General features: G+C 60.2%; 1 protein-coding gene across 4 annotated transcripts; it reads right to left on the minus strand.

Moving 5' to 3' along the window:
• Positions 1 to 184: 184 nt before the first annotated feature.
• On the minus strand, positions 185 to 22,587 carry TEAD3 (TEA domain transcription factor 3). 4 transcript variants are annotated; one of them, XM_066335857.1, is made up of 14 exons: positions 22,509 to 22,587; positions 11,115 to 11,368; positions 8,263 to 8,327; positions 6,475 to 6,537; positions 6,281 to 6,343; positions 3,755 to 3,766; positions 3,282 to 3,419; positions 3,037 to 3,080; positions 2,872 to 2,933; positions 2,138 to 2,271; positions 1,854 to 2,027; positions 1,528 to 1,668; positions 1,170 to 1,322; positions 185 to 626 (listed from the first exon to the last, which is right to left on the minus strand). In XM_066335857.1, the coding sequence occupies exons 2-14, from the start codon at positions 11,248 to 11,250 to the stop codon at positions 513 to 515; spliced, it is 1,299 nt and encodes a 432-aa protein (XP_066191954.1). In that variant the 5' UTR covers positions 11,251 to 11,368; positions 22,509 to 22,587; the 3' UTR covers positions 185 to 512. The 4 variants fall into 4 exon arrangements, with proteins under 4 accessions (XP_066191954.1, XP_066191952.1, XP_066191955.1 ...); XM_066335855.1 differs by having other exon boundaries at positions 11,115 to 11,371; positions 22,509 to 22,578; XM_066335858.1 differs by lacking the exon at positions 6,475 to 6,537 and having other exon boundaries at positions 11,115 to 11,371; positions 22,509 to 22,577.
• Positions 22,588 to 22,976: the final 389 nt, after the last annotated feature.

A 22,976-nucleotide genomic window follows, 5' to 3' on the forward strand; every position in this document is an offset into this window, starting at 1 on the left:
GTCGCTGCCATGCCAATCAGTTTCAGACCTCCTGACTGTCGGTGCTTGCTCTTCTCCTCTCCTCCCAGGACCGGGGCCACTTCTGAGCGAGGCAGGGGCTGGAAGGAGGGGTCGTTCTCTGCTCTGACATCCCGCTGCTGCTGCTGGTGGCACGGTGGGATCCTGGCCTTCATCAGCAACACTGAGGGCTGGTCTCTCCCTCTCCAGTGCCAGATGTGGGTTTCCTTTCTCCCTACGCTTCCTTTCCCATTCTTCTTCTTCTTCTTTTTTTTTTTTTTTTTTTTTTTTGGTAATTTTATTTATTTATTAAAAAAAAAAAAAAAGAAACTGTTCCTAAGTAGAAAACATTTGCGATCACAAGTCAGTCTTTTTTGGCTATTGTTTTTCTTCCTCCTCCTTCTCCTCCTGTCTTCAAATGACTTCTCACAAGGCAACAGGCACGGGTGGCTTTTCTGCACAGCCTCCTCCCTCCCCAGCAGGCCCCTCGTGCCCCTGCCTGTCCCCAAGGGCCCCTAGTCCTTGACCAACTTGTAGACGTGGTGCTGGGCGCCGTGCTCGCTGGTGGAGACCTCGAAAACAAAGGCAATGCAGAGCAAGGTTTCCTGGGTATCCCTGTTCGTAACAACCTGCAGCAGAGCAGAGTGTGTTAGGGCAGTGCTGTGCCCGTGGGCAGATGCTGTTATTTAGGGGAGGTTGCATGGGCTCAGGCACAGCCACTTCACACCATGGAAAGATTTGCTACCCATTATTTGTGGGGTCACATAGGCCAATTTAATTGCATCATCAAGATTTACTACCCATTCTGGGGGTGTTGCACAGGCTCAGGAACAGACTGAACGGCACCACCAAAAATTTGTCTGGGGGAGGTTGCATTGGCTCAGGCCAAGCCACTGGATTTGCACCACCAAAAACTGCTATGGATTATTTGGTGAAGTCAAGCAGTCAAACCCAGGCACAGCCAGTTTAACTGCACCATGAAAATTTTGCTCCCTGTTATCTGGTAGAGTTGTCCAGGCTTGGGCACAGCCACTTTGTTTGCACCACCAAGATCTGCCCCCTGGAATCCAGGGGCTCAGACACAACCAGGTCTGTGTGGGGCCAGAAGGGTCAACAAGTGTGAACTCCACACTCCAGGTGAGACACCCCCGCTGGGAAAGGAGGGGAGGTACCTGCAGGATGGTGAAATTCTCCAGGACACTGTTCATCATGTACTTCTCTGGGAGGTGCTTGAGTTTGTGGATGAAGTTGATCATGTACTCGCACATGGGGGAGCGGTGGATGCGGTAGACGAACCGGCCGTTCTCCAGCCGCGCATACTCCGTCTGCAGGGGACACACAGCCAGGGTCAGCAGCTGCCCCACGGGTTGTGGTGGCCAACTGGGACATGGCAATGTCCTCTCCACTCCACCCATAAACATGGTGTAGGCACCCATGTCTCCTACACCCAGCTCTGGGACTTTCTCCATCCCAGGACCTGCAGTGGACCATCTCCGACCCCTTCCCCATGCAGTGGGGCATGGAACTCACCTCCACCTTCTCCACGACCTGCTTCCCAAAGGAGCACACCTTGGTGGAGACTGTGATGGTCATGTTCTCTGCACTGCTGTACTGGCTGCTGACACCATAGAAGGTCCCTGGCCCGTCCTGGATCGTGCTGTTTAGATCCGCCTGGAGAGAGGAGACGGGGAGAGGGTCCCGTGAGGCACCACCACACCCAGCTCTCGATGGGGACAAGGGACACCAGCTTTCAGAGCTGCCCAGGATGCTCCTACTCTGCCAGCTGAATGCCCAACCCTCAATGAGCCTGCAGCTCATGGATGACCCTCCCCACCCTAACCCCCCCAGCAGCATACCCAAAACTTGACGAGAAAGAAGGAGTTCTGGGGCCCACGCTCATAGAGCTCCTTGAGGCCGCCTTTCTTCTCAGGAAACTTGTCGTAGATCTGGCGGATGTCCACGGCCTCCAGCAGCGGGTCGCTGTACGAGGGGTTTGTCTGGCCGATGTGCACGAAGAGGTGTTTGCTGTACTGTAGGGAGCGGGGTGGGGACAGCAGCAGGAGAGGTCAGGTAAGAGCAAGATGCCACCAGGCACGGGGATGGACGGGCACCATCCCAGGCAGAGGGAGGGGACCCTTACCGTTTCGGCATCCCGGGGCACCTCCATGAAGGCGGAGTACTCGAGGAGCCGGAGCTTGGTGGAGGCGATGGTGCGGTCCTGCCAGACCGGCACGGCCGAGGCAGCTGGTGGGAGCGGAGCCAGGGGCTCGTAACCTGGGGCAGGGGCAGTGACACGGGGGTGGAGGGGCAGCCAGGAGCTGGGGTGAGCCCCCTCTGCAGTGCTGCTGTCCCCACTGCATCCCCCACCCTCCCAGCACAGGCTGGCTAAAACGTGGGATGTACTGGGTAGAAATGGACTGAAGGGGACCCAGCTGGGAGCAGCATGGTCCTGCTCAATGTGGGGCTTTTTGCTGGATTTGAATCCAGGATTTTCCCCCAGTATCACGGAATCACAGAATGATTAGGTTAGAAGAGACCTTAAAGATCATCGAGTCCAACCCATGCCCTAACACCTCAAATAAACCATAGCACCAAGTGCCACATCCAGTCTTCTTTTAAACACATCCAGGGATGGTGACTCCACCACCTCCCCAGGCAGACAATTCTAATACTTTATCACTCTTTCTGTAAAAAACGTTTTCCTAATATCTAACCTATATTTCCCTTGGTGCAGCTTGAGACTGTGTCTCAGTAAGACACAGCAGAGCTGGGGAGGAGACACATGGGTGGCACCATGTGTGGGACGGGACAGAGGACAAATATGACCTGGCAAGGACACCAGGTTCCCTCCAAGGGGGTAAGGACATGACTTACTGGCTAGTGATGGAGGCATGGGTGGCTGGATGGGGTAAGCTGGTTGTGCAAACGGTTTAATGCTGGAAAGGAAAAAGCATCATCAGGTTACCAAGCCTGGGATGCCCCAACCCCTTGCCAAGGTGGGGTCCTGCTGGTGCTGGGTGTGAAGGGGTCTGTACTCACTCCTGAGAGGGTCCAGGCTGTCCTGGGATAGGCCCACTCCAAAACTGGGAAAACAGCACAGGGAAGAGTCAGTGACTCTCCTCACTCCCAACATTTCCCTCCTCACCTGCTGCAAGCAGCAGGAAGCCCTGCCACTGCCATCACGGCTGAGAATGGCTGTTGGACATCCCCCTGCCCTGTGTGCAGCTCACAGTGTCCCACCACCCCGAGGTGTCCCCGTGTGGGGGGCCTGGGGCTGTCCTCACCCTGGGGGCAGCAGAGAAGACGGCCTGAGGAAGAGGAGGAGGGGGGCTGAGCTTGTTCTGCAGGACGCTGGCCGACACAATCTGCGCCGAGGACATGGAAGCCATGCTCTGCAGAGCCTTATCCTTCGAGACCTGGTCCTGAGGGGAAAACGGGGGACAGGAGAGAGAGGGGGTTACAGGGGCAGGCTGAGCTCCCTCAAGCCAAGCGTGCCTGACAGGTTTTACAAAGCCAGCAGCCAATCCCACAGCCCAGCCGAGGGACCGGAGCAAAGGGATCCCCCCACCCCCCTCTAACGTTAATTAACATTTGGAGCTTGCCAATATCCTCTGGGTAAAAGCTGATGGGTCTGGAAAATGCCCCTTCCCACTGCTGCTGCAGGCCCTCCCCCTTGGGCATGTGAAGGGTTTTTAGCCCCTCCACCAGAGAGGGAATAACGCAACGGGGAACAAAAGGAATTTCAGACTCAACTTACCAAGTTCATGGCCTGTCCGCAAAAGAAAGGAAAAAAACAAAGGTTAGAATGTCATAGGAGCCTTTGGGTACTCTGTAAACCTCCCCTAAGTCGGTGCTGGTGTCAGCTGGGGCAGAGTTAATTTTCTCCACAGCACAGGCATGGGGTGGCTGTGAAGTGCTGAGAATTAGCTCTACCCCAGCTGAAACCAGCAGAGCTGGGTATCCCCCACCCTGGCTCATCACCACAGCCCGACGTGGGCAGTGAAGCCCCTGACCTGGCTGGTCCCTGGGGGATGCACACGGTGGCCACTGATGCCCAGGCTTAATCCCACCAGGAATGGGATGCCAAAGCACCTCACCTGCTCTTTTAAGAGGTCACCGTGGTGAGCCAGGCTTGTGCCTTTCTTGGCTTTTTAATATCCTCTACAGCCTCCTCAGAGGCTGCCTCTGTGCCTCTCCAGGGCACGGAGAGGAAGAGCTGCTGGGATGCCCTGGGACCTGGGCACCAACTCCCCCACAGGCACTGCAAGGAAAACCCTGAGCACAACCCTCCTGTGCTGTGGATGCACTGCCAGAGGAGACCAGCTGTTTTTCCTTTTGCTCCAAAGGTCACAGCACTGCTGGGCAGGGGCTCCAGGCTTCCCAGCTCTTGCCCTGAGCAGGGCTGCTCCTCCACTTGCATCTCTAGGACAGGTTCATGCTGGTTCCAGTGCACGCCCTCTGCTTTCCCTCTGAACCTTTCCCCAGGGATCAATGCTTCATTTATTTTCACCCGGGGCAGGGCAGGAGGGCGGGCGTGCAGCCACATGCCGGGAGCACGAACACGCACATGACTGCAGCTCAAAAACACAGATACTGCTCATGGCAGTGTTTTCATCCCACAGGACAGTGCTGGGAGAGGCCAGGGGGCTGCCTGCACTGATCTTGAGAGGGGATGTTCTGTATCCTCTCAGTATTGTTCAGGGGGATCTCTGTCCTGGCTGCTGCGTGCCAGAATCCTGCAGGCAGATGGCTGGGGATGGAGAGCACAGCCATGGACCCCTGGGGTCACTCCTGCCTCCAACTCCCCCTTGCTCTGCACTGTGCCATGTGGCAAGGCAAGATTTTATTTTATTTTATTTTATTTTAGTAAAGGCTTCTGCTACTGCTGACCCACTGTCCCCCTCACTGCCCCTCTTGGGGCTGGAGACTGGGTTTAAGACATCCAAGCCCAAAGGAGCATCCCAAAATAAGTCCCAGGTGCTTTCTCCTGGATTCTCCTACCAGACCAAACCTGTCTGGCTGTGGGAGCCCTCCTGGCATCCTGCTCATAGAGCACTGGGGTCCCTGCTGAAGGACTTTGGGGTGCACATCTTGGTGAGCTCCCAGGCAGCAGAGCTGGAGTGTGTTACAGCTTTGAAGATGAAAATGCTCCAGCTCTGACAGTGGCTTCCACCACCAGCCTCAGTGCTGGAGATGGACACAGCACCCAGGAAAGGGGGAGCTGGAGATGTTTTTGGGACATCAAGCTCAGCAGGCTGAAAGGTTTTCTGGGCTCCTACTCACACAGCAAGGCAGCAAATCACCCCACTGGTGTGACAGTGCAGAGATTAACTGAGGCACACGGCAGGAGCTGGCTGTCCCCAGTGGGTGGTTGTGCAGTGGGGACCTCTCTGTCCCCCACCTTGCCTCATGTGGGTCCTACCCAAGCAGGGCCTGGTCCTTTGGCCATGCCCCCAGTCCTGCCCATGCCCCCCACCATCACCCTCCCCACTGCCACCACGAAGTTCGGTGGGAACAGTTATGGAAAGGTTAGTTGGGCTCCAGTTAGGAGGAAGGAAAGAAGGAAGGAAGAAAAGAAAAGCCAACTAGGAAAGAGAGAGAGAATGATCCGGTTTTTTTCTCACTTGGCTCCCTTGGCTCCTGGCACTGTGCCCCCATCCCCAGCAGCATGGCCCCAGCTGGACCTGCTGCCACTCACATCCCTCTGCTGCTCCTGGGCTGTGCTCACACCCTGGTGCATCACAAGCCACTGGGCTGGCAGCCTGCAGGGACCCCTGGGGCCCTCCTGCTTCTGCCCACATTGCACCAGCACCTCTTCTGAGCTGGGTCAGATCTCAGCTGTGGAGGGGAGTGGGCCTTTGCACACCATGCCTGAACCTCACTTTGCCTCACTGGCTGCCCTGGGGGGCCCCTCTGCTTGTGGGAGAACCCCTGATGGCCCAAAAGTGGGGGCAGCCCTCATGCATCACCAGAGGAGGGTTTAAAACCCCATCTCCCCATGGCAGAGCCCTTGCCTGGATGCAAAGGGGGGATTTGGCACCCACATTCACCCTCCTGGAGGAAAGAGAAAGGCTCTGCTGCCCCTCCTTGCACTTCTCTCTGCGCATCCCACACCGCCACCTGTAAAAACCATCTGATCCAAGGAGCCAAGTGAGGGGGAAGAAAAAAAAAAAAAAAAAACACACAAAAAAAAAGGAGAGGTAAAACAGGAAAGCAAGCAGCACACCGCAGAGCCGAGTGCATTAGTCGCCAGCAGGCGGGGGCCAGGCGAGGCAGGGCGTACCTTCAGCTTGGACTGAATCTCACGAGATTTCCGTCGGGCAAGAACCTGCAAGTGGCTAGAGACCTGCAGAGAGAGAGCAGAAGGAGAGGGGGAACAGCAGAGCCGTCAACCAGAGGAAAGGAGGAGGAAGGAGAGGGGCTGCCCATGCTCACAGAGACACCGCCGCGGACACCTGGGCAAGGGCGCCAACGTACCTTGATGCCAACCTGGTACTCCCGCACCTTCTTCCGAGCTAGAACCTGTATGTGGCTGGACACCTAGGGCCCGCCACGCCGTTCGGAAAGGAAAACACAGAGAGCGTGAAGATACGTTCCCCCTGCAGGGAGGGATGCTGCCCCCGGGGGAGGAACGGGCTCTCCTGGAGCTGCTCAGGCTCCTGCACCCGCCAAGAGCTGCAGGAAGGAAAGTTGTGGGGCACCCCGGTGCTGGGTTGATGCTGGTTTGTGCCCACCCCAGGCTGGGGTGAAGCTCCTTGGTGTAAAGCTGCTGCAGTTGAGGGGCTCCCCGTTTTTGCCACCTCTTGGGGACAGACAGACAGACCCTGCCAGCCCCTGTGAGCACCAGAAGTTGATGGTACAGCCTGGCAGGTGACCTGGGTTCCCCTGGCAGGTTTGAGGTGCCCCAGTTTACTCAGTGGGACTTGTGGGTCCAGGAGGGACTGGCAGATTGCCCCAGGGCTCCTGCTGGTTTTACTGGTGAGAAAGGTTGGGTTTTTGTGTCCAGGCCCCTGGACAAGATCTAGAGAAAAGATCTAAAGAAAAGGGGCTGATGTCCAGGCAGTAAAGGCACAGCATGGCTGGGGGGCCATCCACAGGAAGGGTGGGTGTTCATGCACCCACAAGGCTTTTGTCAAGAACTTGCTCCCACCAGAACCAGGCTCTCCAAGAGGAGACACCAGGCTGTCCAAAACACAACCGCACAGAGGGATCAGTGCCATGGTGCTCTCTCCCACACCTTTCCTGAGTCTCCCCAGAGCATTGCATCCTTCCCCCATGGAGGGGGGGGCCCAGTTAAGTCTTCAAGCCAGAAATGAAGCTCTGCTTGGCACTGCTCTGAACACAAAACCAGTGGCCAGACCCTGCTTCCTCTCCTTTCAGCATAAGTCCTGCAGGAATGACCTCTGCAGTGTCTGGGGACCAGCGTCCCTCTCTTGTGGGGACTTGTGGCATGCGACAGTCCCAGAGTAAGTGTCCCAAACCCAACCATCTCCCTGTGGTGGGAGATGCTCCCAAGCATCCAAGGCCATGGGTTCTGTCAGGACAGGTAGCCTGGCTCCTGGCTGGGGGCCACAATGAGGGGAGGGAAGAGCTGCTGGCCACATGACAAAGACCTATGTCCCATCAAGGGCTGCAGCAGCCCACTCCTCACAGCTCTGGTGAAGCATGTGTGCTCCTGTGTGCATCCCTGCCTGCCCCAGCATCCAACCAGACAGGGCAGTGAGAGCAGGGCAAGGGCCCTGTGGTACCTGCAGCCCCACCAGGAGCAGCACCACAGCTCCACAGCCAGTCCCTGGACCCCTGGCTGGGATGGGGATGCCTTGCTCTCAGCTCAGGGGGTTTGGAATGTCTTTGCTGGGGCACCTGGCACAAGTGGCATAAAGCCTGGCAAGGGGCAGGGAGAGGAACAGTCCCCAGATCCAGAACGCACAGCAGAGACCCATGCAGGCACACACAGACACACACACACTGCCCAGAGAGATCTGAGGGCTCCTGCCACCCGCAGCGTTACCCCAGCCAGGTGGGGGGCTTGGGTGCTGCCTGCCCCAACACACCCCCGGTTTCAAGGCATCCTGGGACAGAGGGAACCCCCAGACAAAGCTCCTCGCACATGAGGGACCTGCTGGCAGCAGCAGTGCCCTGAGGAGGGGACACAGGACGAGTGATGCAGCCGGACATCCTCTCGCTGCCCCTCGGGCTTACCTGGCACCGCCTCCCACCCCGCCCCGAGCCCACCCCGGGAGGAAAAGCAGAACAACGCCTCACCTGCTTCCTCGTCCGTGTCTTCCCCGTTCGCAGCTTGATGTAGCGGGCGATCAGCTCGTTACGACCTGCGGGCAGCGCCTGGCGTCAGCCCCGGAGGATGAGGAGCATCACCCCCAAAACCCCCAAAATCCCTTAACAACCCCCCCCCCGGCCTGACGAGGGAGGCGCTGCCAGGAGGTGGCGCTGCCGCGACAGTGTCGGGGCCACCTTGGGGACACGGGGGTGGCCAGGGCAGGGCACTCACCCCGCGCCACCCCCGCGCCGCGTTACCGACCCCGGGGCTCCGGGAGAGGTGACAGTCACCAAGGACCCCCGCCACAGCCCTGCCTCAAACCACAGAGCCCCTTAAACCCAACTGGAGCCCCCCACCAGAGCCACCGAAGCCACCCCGGGTGGCCGCGCCCGCGGGGGTCCCGGGCTGTCCCCCCTTCCCGGGGCACCCCGCTTCCCGTTCAACAAGCCGCGCTGGCCTTTCCACCAGTATTTCCTAACGTCCTGGGCTAATTCGAAGCAGAAGTTGCTTTTGCGCCACATTTCAGGGGCCAGCTGTGGCCAATCTACGTTCAAACGTCAGAGCAGCTGGGAGCTTTCTTCTCCCGGCCCCGGCCCCCGCCGCCGCCCCCCGCGCACGGGGGCAGCCAGGCACGCCAGATTTATTTTAATGGACCAGATGGTCGCGGTTGGAACTTGTCGAAATGCCCTTGGAGCGGGTTTTGGGTTTTAAAAGAATAAAAAAAAAAAAAAAAAAAATCCTTTAAAAAAAATAACAAACCCAAAAAAAAACAAACCAACACGCCTCCTTTCCACCCTGATTGGCCCCTCTCCCAGCCCCACAGCAACTGGGCCCTGCTGGGGACACACACACACACACATGGGGACAGACAGGGCCAGGTGCCACGCAGAGACAGCTGCCCCTTGGGGTGCCCGTGCCAGGCAGGAGCTGGTGGGTGGGTGACAATGGGGGTACCCCTTGCACAGCCCTGGTGTCACCCTGAAGCACAGTTCCCACCCCTCCTGCCTCCCAGCCCGTGCTGGCTCCCTCATTAGCACCTAGCAGGGGCCAGGTCTAAAAGGGTGTCCTTTAAACCCAGGTGAGGTGACACTCGCAGCAGGGTGGTGGTAGGAGGAACCCCGCTGCTGAGCCCCAGTTTGGGAGCACACCTTCAAAATCCCCCTTTGTGTGCCCTGCTCCTGAATCCCATCCTCTGCCCCCTGTACCCTGCCCGTGGGAAAGAAATACGGGGGGAAACACAGGGGAGAAATGTGGGTGCCTTCCCAGACTCGGTGAGCCAGTGGCCAGCATCCAGGGCCAGCATCTCCTGCACACAGCCTGCCTCACACCATGCCCAAAGCTGCACTCTCACAGCCACCCCTGTGCCCATGTGCCCTGTCCCTTGTCCCTTTCCCTGTGATTCATCTCGACCGTGCCATGTGCCATTCCCTCCGAGAGGGCACGTCCTCCTCCAAATTACCACATTCCCCAAATTCCTCTCCCCTGACACCACCACGTGAACCAGTTGGACAGGCTGGGTTAAAAATAACCCGTCCAGAGCCGAGTGTAGCAAGGCCCAGTGTGCCCCTGGCTGGGTGCTGCCTCCTCAGCTCCCACCTTGCTTCGCCACCCCTGCGGTGCTGGCACCAGTGTGACAGGGGCTGGCACGGCCATGAGCACCCATGGAACCCCCAAAAAGAGGGGTGGAGAAGGAGAGCAGAGGCACTGGCACAGCATTATGCTGCATTGGTGGCATTGCCTGTGCTGCCAGTGCCCCTGGTAGGGTCAGTAATGCCAGCCAGGGGTCCCAGTGGGGAAGTGCTGCGGAAGGTGGGGGGAGATGAAAGGCCGGCAGGGGCTGCTGCCTCTTTAAGCAGCTGCCAGATGTCTCTGAAAGGCTGGAAAAACCGGTTGGGGCGTGCTTGGAAGGGCCAGGCTCCCGGCGGCACTTCAGCTATTCCCGGAGAAATCCAAAAAATGCATACGCTTGGGAAGCCCTGGGCTCCCCTGCCTGCCCCTCACCCTGCTCCTCCAGCAGCCCTGATGCCGTGGGTTGGGGGCCCTGGCAAATGGGGTGGCACAGGTAACTGGCATGAGTGTGGGGACACACCCATGGTGCTCTCCATAAACCCTCATCCCTTTTGCCCCTCTCTTGTGACAGTGGGAGAGCCACTGCTGTGACAGCAGCATCCTGGGCAGGTGTATTTTGGAGGCTGGGGGTAGAGATGCCAGCCCTGGTCCCGTCGTCACCATGGGGGGCTGGTAATATGGCAGCCTGCCCCTGACTCTGAGGTCACTGGCCCTTGGGGGTGACATCATGGGATGTGCAGGGGAGGAGGAACCAATCCCTACCCTAGCAGGGACAGGGAGTTTTGGGAGACACCAAAAACCAGGCTGAAACCTCCAAAATCATCACCCCCGGTGGTGCTGACCAGCCTCGCTGCCACCAATGAAGTCACCAAAACCCGAGCTGGGTGCAGGTGGCTCGGGGTGGGTGAATGACCCTTGCCACAGGGTGCTCTGGCCACCAGGTCCGGTTGGGGAAGGTTTGGGGAGGGAGCAGGAGGGCTGGGGCTGCCCCGGCCCCGCAGTCCCGCTCCCTGCCCGACGGCTTCACCAAACCAGTCTGTCCGGCAGGGCCGAGAGAGGGAGGGAGAGCCAGCGCAGAGGGAGGGGACACACGCAGGTCACTGCCACCTCCCCACTGCCGCTCCAGGATGAACCCGAGCCAGCTGCTTTCGGGGTTGGAGGATGCTCCAGGGCGATGGCCCAGCGTGGGTTTGGGGCAGGTTTCAGTTCAGCCCCGGCCACCCCGTCCCGGCCGGCGGCGCGGTGCCTCCATCCTGCCCCCATCACTCACCATACATCTTGCCCTCATCTGAAAGGATGATTTTCCTCCGGCCGCAGGGTGGGTAGATCGCCAGCGCCTCCTGGAAGCTCTGCTCGATGTCTGGACTCCACACACCCTCGGCATCATTGTCCAGACTCTTGTCCATGCCGTCCTGGCCATCTTCCCGCCCCTCCCCAGGGCTGCCGCTGGCGTTCCAGCTGTTGGACGCTATGGTGCTGGCTGCTCTGGGCTCCGACCCTGAGCCCCCACGGATACACGACAACCTGCTGGGACACGGGGGACACCTGTCACACACAGAAAGCCTCGCTGGGGCATGGGGTGCAGTGACAGCACGGTGCTAGGTCTGTTCCTGGCCCTTGCTCTGTTCTCACTTGCACCCAGAGCAGCGTCTCGTTGTAAGGCATCAGACACACAAACAGGCTTCCCTCATGGACAGAGCATGATTTCTGTGAGTACCCCCAAATTCAAGTCACGAGTGACCACCCAGGATCCACTCAAATAAAGTTTGGGAAGGAAACTGCCTCAGCTACTGTATTACCCATAGAAGGAGCTTGGGCATGAGGTGTTTATGGCTGACACCTCGGGGACAGGGTGACAGCCCGTGAACCCTGACCCTGCACCAGTACCCACTGCCAAACAGCAGTCTCTTTGGGCAAGCCGGCCCAAAAAACACCCCTGAGTCCCAGAATCCCAGCTCCACCGTGCCTGGCAAAGGCAGAGCTGGGATTTGAAGGGAGATGCTGAGCAGCTCCAAGCCAGACCCCACTAATGGGAACCAGAGCCGCCCAGCAGCCCTTCCCCTGGGAGCAGGAGAGGCCTCCCCACCCTGAGGATGCTCAGCTGGGGCCCCGGGCCCTCCCCAGCCGGTGGGTGATGCTGGGGAGCCTTCAACCCTCCTCCTCTTCCTCCTCCCCTCGCCCAGCTCCCAGCGCAGCGTTTCAGTGTTTTGCAATAACATGTTTGGCGGCAGCTGCCGGCGGTGGGAGCGGAGAGGTGTCTCCTGCGCCGCCGCGCTTCCCGGATGGGCTGGGAGTGTACAAAGGTCTCCGGCACAGACATCTCCTTTTAAAGGAACTGCTGAGCCCGCTGGCTCAAGTGCGCTGCGAGGCCTTGCTGCCTTTTTTTTTTTTTTTTTTTTTTGCTTTTATAAAAAAAGAAACTTTAGCCCCCCCATCCCTCTCTCCCTCGCCGTGATGTGATGTCAGCCCCTCCGGTCCCGCCGCCCCGTCCCTGCCCGCGTCCCCCCCGCCGCCGCTCCCCCTCTGGCTGAGCACTGTGGCCAAATAAGGAGAACTGGATCGTAGGATCGAGCCAGGCGGCCAAGGGAGGGATGGCGGCAGCGCTGCCGGACGGGCCGGCGGCACCCCGGCTGTGCCTGCTGCCGGGGGCTCCGTGCGCCAGGGATGCGGGGTGCAAAGCTGGCAGGGTATCGGGGATGGGAGGGCAGGGGAACACCGGGAGCAGCGAGGGTGGCGTGTGGGGACATGCCTCACTCCCCCCTGCAGCCCAGCATCAGGGCTCTGGCCCAGTGGGGCACCTACACTGGGGTGTAACCGAGCCCTGGCAGCTTCACAGCAGCCCAGGACCCCCAGACATTGGGGAACCTGAGATTCCTCAGCTTCTGCAGCAGCCCAAGACCCTGCAGCCCCCAAAGGCTTCTCTGGTCTCACACCTCAGAGCAGCCCCGTGGCAGCCCCAGACCCCTCAGCACTGCGGCAGCTCAGGAGCCCCAGTCTCACAACACGTCTGTAGTCAGAGACCCTGCAGCCTGGTGCCAGCCCAGGGCCCCACAGCACCACAGGGCTGCCATCAGCTCACCCTAACAGGGGAAAGCCCCAAGAGCTGGTGCTGGAGGGTGACTTTACAGGGACTGACCAGACCCCTGACCAGACTCCCAACTGATGGGTGTTTGGGGGGCCAAGGGAAAAGCTATAGGGCTGAGAGCAAAACCTTGGGGCTGGCTGCACCAGTGCAGGCAGAATGCCCAGCGCCCTGGGTCACCGTGCCAGGCACTGCCTGCCCAGGCAGGGTGACAGCTGACCCCACATCCTGCCTGTGACACACGTGTCCCTGTCCCTTGGAGGTCCCCAGCCCCCTCCCACCTCTCTCCCCCTCCAGCAGGGAAATCCCAGCCCAGCCTTTTCAGCCTGGAGAGGAGGGAGGGTGATGCTGGGGCCCCGGCCAAGGTGCGAGGAAGCGGCTCCTCCTCCTTCTCCTCCTCCACCGAACCTGCTTTTGGCCGGGCGAAGACACTGGATTTCCTGGAGGGAGGGTGCATGCACCGCGCTGACGCACGGCACGGCCGAGTGCCGCTCCACCCTGCCCTTACAAAACACCAACAACAGCAGCAATTAGGGAACCGGCACGGCTGGACGGCCTGCGGAGACCGCGGCCAGACCTGCTCAGGGCAGGGAAGGGGACCGGACCGGCCAGAAAATATGTCACCGGCTCCTGCCCCGCAGCTGCTCCCCAAGGACCAGGGCAGGAAGACCACCTCTCCCACGGCACAGGCATCTCTGCAGGGTTTGGGGATCCCAGGACCACCGTCCCACATCCCCAGGGGATGATTGCCTGCTCTGAGGATGCTCATCACCCATGAGCGGGGACGGTCACTGACACCCACACCAGGAGGGTGTCCCCACTTCCAACTCACTCGCCCCTCACACTCGAATTTGTGGGGGGCACACACTCCAGCCCACAGCTTTAGAGGGTGACGGAGGGGGCTGCACCCTCGTGAGGTTCCCCAGTGGACTCAGCGCCCAGGGCAGGCAGGGGAGGATGCCTCCAGGACAGTCCTTATCTCCCTGCGAGGTCAAGGCTGCCCAGGAGACTGGGACGGTGTTCCCACGGCTCCCAGAGCTCAGTATCACGTGTGGGGGACGTGAGGGAAACCTGGGGCTGGAGCAGGCAGTGGGGCTGCAGGCAGCTGTCCTGGGGGAGAGCTGCTTGGGGCTGGGGACCCTGCTGGGAAGCTATGGGAAACCTCTTTAAACCCATAAACCTTGACCCTTTTGCAAAAGCAAAAGGGGGATGCAAAGAGGGAAGGGCACCTGAGAGGTGGGTGTTTTGTGGTGAGTGGGGGAAGGAAATACTTTGGAGGCAGCATCTGCAGTCAGAGAAGCACCGTGGGTACCCTCTGAGTGTCAAAAAGCAGGAGCAAGGTGCTGCTGGATCCAGCACAACCAGCTGTGATAGGGATCGGGTCAGGGACGTGCAGGGTGGCACAGGGGAGCGCACTTGGGGCTGGGAGCATGGGGACATTGTGACACGGGCAGAGGTGCCTGTCACCCCCACAATGCCCCTATGAACCCAGTCCTCATCCTTGACCCATGCTACCAGCTGGGGAACAGCATATTCCTCTTCCCCAGCATGGTCAACCCCAAAAGAATCATCCCATCCATGGCACCATGAGGCACAGCCCCAGCAGCCCTTGCACTGCCCTAAACCCTCGCCCAAACTGGGACAGGGGTGGTGGCTGTTGTCACAGCATCTCCTCAAACCACCTGGATTGGAGGGCACCAGCATCTGCTTCACAAGAGGGACTGCAGCACAGCACGTCACCAGCTGCCACTATCCAGAGGGACAAGGTGTGGGGCAGAGCAGCCCAAGGACCCCTTCTTACCTGGGGTTCCCCCAGCCTGTGGCAGGGGACATCGGGACAAAAAGACCCAGCAAAGGTGCTGGGGACACTGTGGAGGCAAAGAACCCTGTAAAGACAGGGAGAGGGGTCCAGCTGCATCCTGGCTCCATCCCGCCTCCCCATGCAGGGGGCCCAGGGCAATGCAGCCCTTCTCCCTCCCCCTGCACCCAGACCCCACGGCAAAAGGATAAAAGTTCATGACAAGCCCGGGCAGGATCAGCACAGAGCAGCCTCACACCGGCTCAGTGCCGCCTGCGCCAGCCCCGTGGGGGAACACGGAGCTGCTGTCACCCCCTCCCTGTCACCGTGACTGATGGCACCCACACTGCAGGTGAGGGGGACACAAGCCCCCATCCTCTCCAGTGCTGAGCTGCCAGGGACTGCTCTGTGAGACCTCAAAGCGAGGCTCTAGGGCACTGCAGCTCCTGCATGTCCTGGCACATTGGGGTTCAGTGAGAGCCCAGCTGGGGCCCTGATACTGGCAGTGATTCGTAGGCAGGCTACTGCCCCTCATCTCAGGCAGGGAAGCGCTGGCTGGGGGCCGTGTCCCTGCTCCTGCCTCTCCCCACCTGGTGACACGGCCAGGAGGAATGCTGCCCACACAGTCACACAGCCACCAGCTCTGCAGAGCCCCTCGAAGGAAGAAACCCAAAAGCTGTGGAGCTCTGGGGAACACCAGCAAGGCCACAACACACCAAAGATATTGACCACAACACACCAGAGAAGATGTTGCCACGTCCACAACAGTGCACAGATAGAGCAGGATGCTCTCGGCTCTGCCAAGGATAACCCTGCAGCTCCTCAAGGAGCCCCACATCCCTGGCACCTTGCCCGGGGTCGCTTTGGGAACACCGTGCCCCATTCCCACAGGCAAACACCATCCTGGCTGGCACAGGGCTGTCCCAGGGACAGCCAGAGCTCACCCAGGCGGGTGGCAGCGCAAGAGGCGGCGCTGCAGGAGGGCGGCCAAAGGAGTTTTGTTTACATTCTGCTCCTCTTCCAAACAGCTCTCAGGCCGCGGTGAGGGATTCCCTGGCTCCTGCAGGGAAGGGTGGCCACCCTGCTCTCTCCCACCCAGAAGTTTGCACCTCCTCACTGGCCACATCCCCTCGGAAGGGTGCCCCGGCACAGTCTGGGGAGCCAGATAGTGGCGGAGCCCCCAGTGCACCAGGCCAGCTCCCCGTGAGACAGCCCAACTAATTTCCTCCCCTCTATCACTTCCTGTCCCTTCCGGCTTGGCGGGCGGCTCAGGAAGCAATCGGAGTGAGGAAACCGCAGGAAGCCACGTGGCAGCATCCCACCAGGGTCTGAAGAACTGCCAGGGCTGCCCCAGGCTCCCCATGCCCCCCAGCTTCGGCTGGACCCCAACAGCCAAAGGGCTCCCAGCTCCCAGCAAAGCCTTGAGCCTCCAGCTCAGGCAGGGATGTGGCTGGTCCTTGCTCAGCCGTGCTCAGCTGAGGGATGCTCAGACCTCTCATCTCAGGAGGCTGTGGATGAACAAAGAGAAAATGTGAGCGATCTGCTCCCAAAATATTTGGGGCAGAGAGAAAGAAGGGGATGAGGCAAACCTAGGGCACAGATCCCTGCTAAGGGCAGCATCACAGGCATCCAAACCAACCCCTCCATCCCCTCCTCTTCCCCAGCCCTGCCACAGCTGGGTTTCGGCTTCTGGAGGACCTGAGCTGGTTTTGCTCGAGTCTTCAGGCTCAGGACCCGAGGGCAGAGGACAGACGGACACTGTAACCCGGCGTGCCTCCCTGGCCCAGTTACGCTGCCCTGCCCAGCCAGGACGGGGCGTTTCACCCAGCAGCGCATAAATAGAAAGCTTTTAGAGCATTAATTGCTCTCTGTGTTATGAAACGAGCTAGATGGAAACAACAGGGTTGGAGTTGCCTGCTGGGGATGGGCCACCCCCATGCTGTCCCGTGACACCCCCAGTGCTTTTGGCCCATGGCACAGCCAGTGCTGGACACAGCACCCACTGGGAACCGCTGAATTTGCCAAAATATATCCGTCCCAGGATGTCTCCTCCTCAACATCCCATATAGATGAGCTCAAAGTGGGCAACAAGTCCTGAATCCTTGGGGACTCACTTGTCCCAAGGGGAAGCCAAGGGTCTGTGGTGTCAGGAGCACCAGGGAAGCCTGGGTCAGGCAGTTCTGTGCCTGCCTGGGACAGTGTCCTACCACTGGGACCAGCCAGGCATCCCAGGCACCCCACCAGCTCTCTGTCCTGCTCCTAGGAGGAGAAATGCCTCCACAGAAGAGCTCCAGCTGCTGTTGACCCCATTTTATACCATTGCAGCAGGGGCAGGGAAAAAGTCTCCCAGGAGACACTACCAGGCAAGGAGGAGGAGGAGGAGGAGGAGGAGGAAGGCTGCAATGAATTTCACACCTGCCCCCAGCTGCTTCCACCCCCGTGAAACCCAAGCCTGCCCAGGCAGCAGCTGTACCCACTGCCTGTGCTGTGGCACCCGCTGGAGCCCAGGGTTAGCACCGACTGCCACACTCACAGCTCCCAACCACAGAAGCCCCGTGGGATGGTGGTGTGAGAGCTGACTGGGGGAGGATCAGCTCCTGAGACACCGGGCTGTCAGGCATTACCACCCCAGCCAAGACACGGAGATGTTCCTGGCTGCCAGAGTCTGGCACAGAATGTGACACAGCACTGTCACCTGGCCACTGTCACCCCTGTGAGAGGGGCACACTTCCCTTCCCTCCTACAATGAGCTCAGAAGCTCGAAGCAGTGCCCAGCCGAGGTTCTGCAAGAGCCCTGATAGCAGGTACAGGCTGCCCTGCACAAACCCCATCAGTGACTTATTCCCAGAAAGGGATATTTTGATTTAGCACCATTTTACTGCCACCAGCCCAGACAGTCCCAGCGAGCAAATCCTTGTGCATGCCAGGAGTGTGCTGGGAGCCTGTGGCAGCTCATCACCTTCTCCCAGCATCTCCTGCCACTGCCCGAGCCGAGAGCTGGAGACGGGCACAGCGACTCCAGCTCCCGCGGATTGAAAAATTGCTCTGGAATCCTTGGGGAGGAAAATCGCTAAAAATACATGAAGGCTGTATTTTTGGTAAAAGAAGGAGCTCCAGTGAGGAGCATGGCCCAAGAGTGCCAGAGAGCCCAAAGCAGTGTGTTAGACCCCTGCCCAGCAGGTTTTTGATGTCCAAACACCGCAGCTGGACCCTGACAGCTCTGCAGTGCCACCCAGGCAAGGCTGCCAGGGGTCACAGCAGCCACCCCATGCCAGAACTGGAGCCCAAACTCATGCCACAGCTGGGCACAGGTGCTGGCAAACACGAAAAGCAGAACCCTGCCCAACTCATCCGCCAGGCGTGCGGGCACAAAGCCGAGGCAGGAAAAAGCAAGGTCTTGGACCAGACCTTCTCTCTCGGACTGTGAAGCACCCAGATCTTCCCGCTAATAAAAACCCGACGCTCGGTTGGGTCGGGAGCTCGCATGCCTGCGTGCGGGGTGTGCTTCTTCCCAAACCCGAATTGCCTAAGCCGGCGGGGGGGAGGCAGGAGCCGGCTGCCTCTGGGGGAAGGGCGGGCGGCGAGGAGCTGGCATGGGAACGGCAGCCCATCCTCCACGCACCCGCGTCTGTAAACTTTGAACATCTTCCGGAGAGAAGTTAGTGGCTATTGTGAACAGCTGGATCTAATTTTACGAGGAGCGAGGAGGAGACAGTTGTGGGGAAATAATAAGGCTTGGCGCTCACAGGCGAGGATCCCCGAGCCCGGCCAGCCTTCCTGCCTCCACCGCACTCCGCCGGGGGAGCGCTGGCGAGACGGTCACGGCGAAACTGAGGCACGGAGCAGCGCGGGGCTCCCCCGCCTCCCGGGTAATGCGGACCGGGAATTTTGTCCTTTGCCCCCGTGTGTTTCCCCGGATAGCCGGGGCATCCGCGGGGACACGGCTGTTCCTCAGAGTATAAAAGCGAGCTGCCAGCGCAGGACCTCCCCCCTTGCCAGCCCACGGCAGCATCTTCAGAGCCAGGGTCACCCAGCGCTCACTCTGGACGCTCGTGGGCACGGCGGTGCGAGTGCGACACCTCCCTCCAGCCGGCTGCTTCCCATGAGGCTCTGCCCACCTCCTAAAATTAGCTGCAGCCCTGCTGTCCCCTCCCCGGCCACCCCCCGCAGCCCGGGGAGCTGTGCCAGCACACGCTCCGGGTCCGTCCCGATCCCCCGGCACCAAAGGGGGAAGGGGATGGAGCAGCCTCCTCCATCACTCACACCTCGCCTGCCACCCGGCAGCAGTCACCTCGGTGCCTCTGGCTCGCAGGAGAGTGCCCGAGGGTGAGCTCTGGCTCGGCTTTGTAGAGCAGGGACCCAGCACAGCCTGTGACACACCCAGTGCCCCGCTGGGAGCGGTGGGCACGCTGGGGTTCGGTGCTGCTGTTGTCTCACGGCAGCATAATGGGGGACGCTGGGGGCATCGGAGCATCACATCTGTTCGGGACAGGATGGAGGGGACGAGTTTCATCCGGGATTTGCGCTGCCAGGATGGGACGATCAGTATTTCCCCAAACCCTTCGCCCCCAGGTACAGCTGCACCAGCGTGGAGCCCTGTGTGAACACTGTCACCGCAAGGCCACCATCTGCCAACCCCAAGAACGAGACCATGGGGTTCACGGCCTGTCACCTCCAAAGGGTTCAGCCACACGTGCTCATCAGCAAACCCTGCCACGAGCTGCACGGGGAGCCCAAAATGGCACCAGCACCGCACAACCCTCTGCTCCCACCAGCACAGCCAGGCGAGCTGCTGACCGGCACCACGAGGAGGTTTTCCCGGGGCCCCTCGCTCCCATTTCACAGGCGGGGAAAGCTGCAGAAGCAGCGGGAGCAGCAGCAGCAGCATGCCCAGACCCGCAGCGGGATCCGGACGTGCGTTATCGCGCAGGAGGAGCCGCTGTGCCGCGGGCCCGCTGCAGGCTGGTGCGGGGCATGGCCCCGCCGGCTCACCCCATCATTACCCTCCCTCCCTCCCTCCAAAAAAACATTTCATAAGTCGCCACGTGATGGTGGCAATAGCGAACGCCCATGCGCTTCAGGTGTCTGCCCCAACCACAACACGCAGGTGCCTGGGCTCGGTCAGGCTCCCGGCCTGGTCCCCACCCCGAATAAAACCTTGGACAAACAGCTGAGAAGGTCAGGGCACGGCCTGGCCGCTCGGCAAATCCCCCGTGGATGGGAGCTCCCAAAATCAAGGGTAGCTGTTCGTATCCATCCACCACCGGCGCTCAAGGTGATGTAAACACTGCGGTTCTCCGCCAGCCCCTTGCCAGAGCCATCAAGGATTTCACCAGAGAGGGAAGCTCCTAGAGATGGGATAGTTTTTGGAAAGCATCCGTCCAGTTCCATGATGGATGGAGAGATTCCAGCCTCACGAAGAGCCTCAGGATGGCTCTTGTCACACAAATCCCAGCAGCACCCCTGGTTAGGGCTTTGCTGCCCCTTTTCCCCCTCTTCGCCTCCATTTTCCACTCCCACAGACTGAAGAAGAGGTACTAACTCAGGAAAACACATTTTCCCCCACAACAACAGCCCAAAATTGCCCATTTATGCCCCTTCTGGCAGCTACGTGCCTGCACCCAATCTCACCAGCGAGCTCACCTGCCACCAGCCTCGTGCCCTCTGTGTGTTTGATGGGAGCTGCGCGGTTACTTGCTTTTTAATACATTAATTATAGCTGATTACCGCTGCCACCCCCACCTCCTCAGTGCCGTGACCCGCTCACGCACCGCTGGGAAAAGGCTCCTTCCTCCGGCACAGCACCAGGGCCACCGGGACTCGCCTCTCAAGCCACTTGGTGGTGGCAAGATGGGGATTAAACGGCGATTAAAAGGAGATGCTGCTTCTGATATCGTGATAAACAGCCACCGCATGTCATGGCAAATGGATGTAAGTGCCTTTTATTGATGGAGATGGAGGATTCTGCTTTGCAGGAAAGGGATTTTAGAGGTGAGACGACTCTGGAGGGTTATGCTGTCCAAAATGCACCAGTTGAAACATCCCCCTACCCTGAGCTGCACCCCAGTGTTGCAGTCAACTTGGGTAGGACGAGGTGCCTTGAAATACCTGGGTGCCATTTACAGAAGGTGACTGGACCCACTGCTTTCAAAGGGTTATTCCTGTCAGAAAAGCCAGTGTGGTGCCAGCCACATGCCCACAATGGGGAGGTAGCTGGGTACTTGAGGCCCCTGGGGGTGGCAATGTCCTCCTGTGTCACCCGGCCGTGAGGAGGAGCTGCTCACCCCACAGCTATCCGCAGCCTCTTCCCATGGGAATGCCGACCCTGTAACACCCAAACAGGGTCAAATCCAGTGCCTTCCCCCCATGGGAATGGTCATGCTCGTCCTCTCTGCTGGGGAAGTGTTGGGGCACTGCCACAGTGACCATCACCTGCTCTGTCACCAGGGTCCCAGCCCCTCTACCCGTTTCTCTCCTGGCTTCGCTACTGAGTGACCTTGGCGAGCCCTCACCCGCCTTGGGGACCCTCTTCCTCCTATTCTTGGGGGAAATGAGCACCCCGGGCGCGTGGGCTGTGAGGCCACAGAGGCCCCAGCACCAGTGAGTGCATCAGCCTCGCAAACCCCCGTTCTCCACTCAGCATCACGAGCGCCCCAAGCCCGGGGGGAGGCTGGCAGGGCCCCCCAGGGTGGCCGGGCACTGCCAATGGCCTGACTCACGACACGCACGTACCCGCGCGGGGTAAAGCGATAGGAGGGGAGAGAGGATGCCGGAGCCCAAAATACCCCGGCGTGCCTGACACAGGAGATTATCGCTTCGCTGATGGGACCATCGCCCAGCCCGGCCTGTCCCGGCTCCCTGCAAAGCACCAAAACCACCCAAAACCTCTGCTTTCACCTCTCCCCCTGCTGCCCCATGCCAACCACACAACTGCAGTGAGCAGCTGTAGGGTGCCCGCCACACCAGCGGGGCCACTGGTATCATTTCCAGCTGGTTTCTCCCCAAACTGGGTTTTTTCTCAGTCAGTAGAAACCAAATGCGTTGTATAAGGCCCGAGCGGTTTCGGGGGGCTGGAGGTGGGTTGGCTCTGTGAGGCCGTATTTTCCTTCCAAAGGGGTTAAGGGGAAAAACAAACAACACCAAACCCGAGGAGGGTGTAAAAATAAAATAATAATAATAATAATAAAGATGACACACTGCTGAAAATTATACATCTAATTGCCGCCTTGTTAGCAAAGCACCCCTATGACGAGGCACAAAGTGTTTAGCATACAGTCAGTGCATGGTCATCCCTTACATGCGTGTGACACACATGTAGCGTGACACGCGGGTGACCCCGCACCTCACCGGGGACCCTTCCCCGGGGGGCTTGGGCCGGGGCGGGCAATCCTCGTCCGTAAAGCCCGGCGCCCGCCCCGAACGCTCCCGACGTGCGGGCACAAGGCCCCTTTGTCACCCCGGGGATGCGCCGCGGGGGGACCCGGCGGGATCGGTGCGGGGGCAGCGCAGCCCCGACGGGGCGGGAGCTTGGGGACCCGACCGGGGGGGCAGCGAAAACAGCCCGGCCGCGCTCCCCCGGCGCACACAGCCCATCGAGGGGAGCCCCGGGGACGGGCACCGAGCTGCCGGCCGCGGGGCCACCGGCGCTGCTGCGACCCCGCCGCCCCCCGCCATCCGCCGGGGCTCGGTGCAGGCTGCGGGCCGGGAGGAAGGAGGGGCTGGAGGAGGAGGAGGAGGAGGCGGAGGAAGGGGGGTTGGGAGTCTCTTCCCGGCGAAGCGCTTACCTGCTCCGTGCTCCGGAGGGGCTGGGCCGGCCGCGGGTGCCGGGAGCGGGGCCGGGGCCGGGCCGGGCCGGGGCGGGCGGCAGGAATGCGGGCAGCGCGGCGGGCTCCCGGGTCCGCGCACCGAGCCAGGCGCAGCGACGGGAAAGTTTATGCGAGGGAGGAGCGGAAAGTTGGGAGTCAATCAGGAGGCGGCGGGGCCGGGCCGGGCCTCCTCCTCCTCCCCTAACCTCCTTCTCCACCTCCTCCTCCTCCTCCTCCTCCTCCTGCTTTTCCCGGCCCTTCCTCCCGCCCGACCCTCCCGACCTCCCCGTCGGGGCAGCGGGGACGCGGGACTTCCCTTACACGGGGAGATTGGGTTCTTTTGGGGAAGGGGCAGCCCTGGAGTTCGGCTCGGCCCGGTCCGGGTTATGGGAGCGCCCTCTATGAGCCTTCCTCACCTTCCTCCTCTTCCTCCTTCTCCCTCTGGCA

The sequence above is a fragment of the Sylvia atricapilla genome, chromosome 25, assembly GCF_009819655.1.
Source record: "Sylvia atricapilla isolate bSylAtr1 chromosome 25, bSylAtr1.pri, whole genome shotgun sequence".
Classification (NCBI taxonomy): Eukaryota; Metazoa; Chordata; class Aves; order Passeriformes; family Sylviidae; genus Sylvia; species Sylvia atricapilla.

Coding starts and splice junctions, on each gene's coding strand:
- TEAD3 (XM_066335857.1), bottom strand. CDS start 11,250: ATGGACAAGAGTCTGGACAATGATGCCGAGGGTGTGTGGAGTCCAGAC. Junction 2,934..3,036: donor CAGCCTGGACCCTCTCAGGA/GTGAGTACAGAC, acceptor TTTCCTTTCCAG/CATTAAACCGTTTGCACAAC. Junction 1,669..1,853: donor TCTTTCTCGTCAAGTTTTGG/GTATGCTGCTGG, acceptor TCCTCTCTCCAG/GCGGATCTAAACAGCACGAT.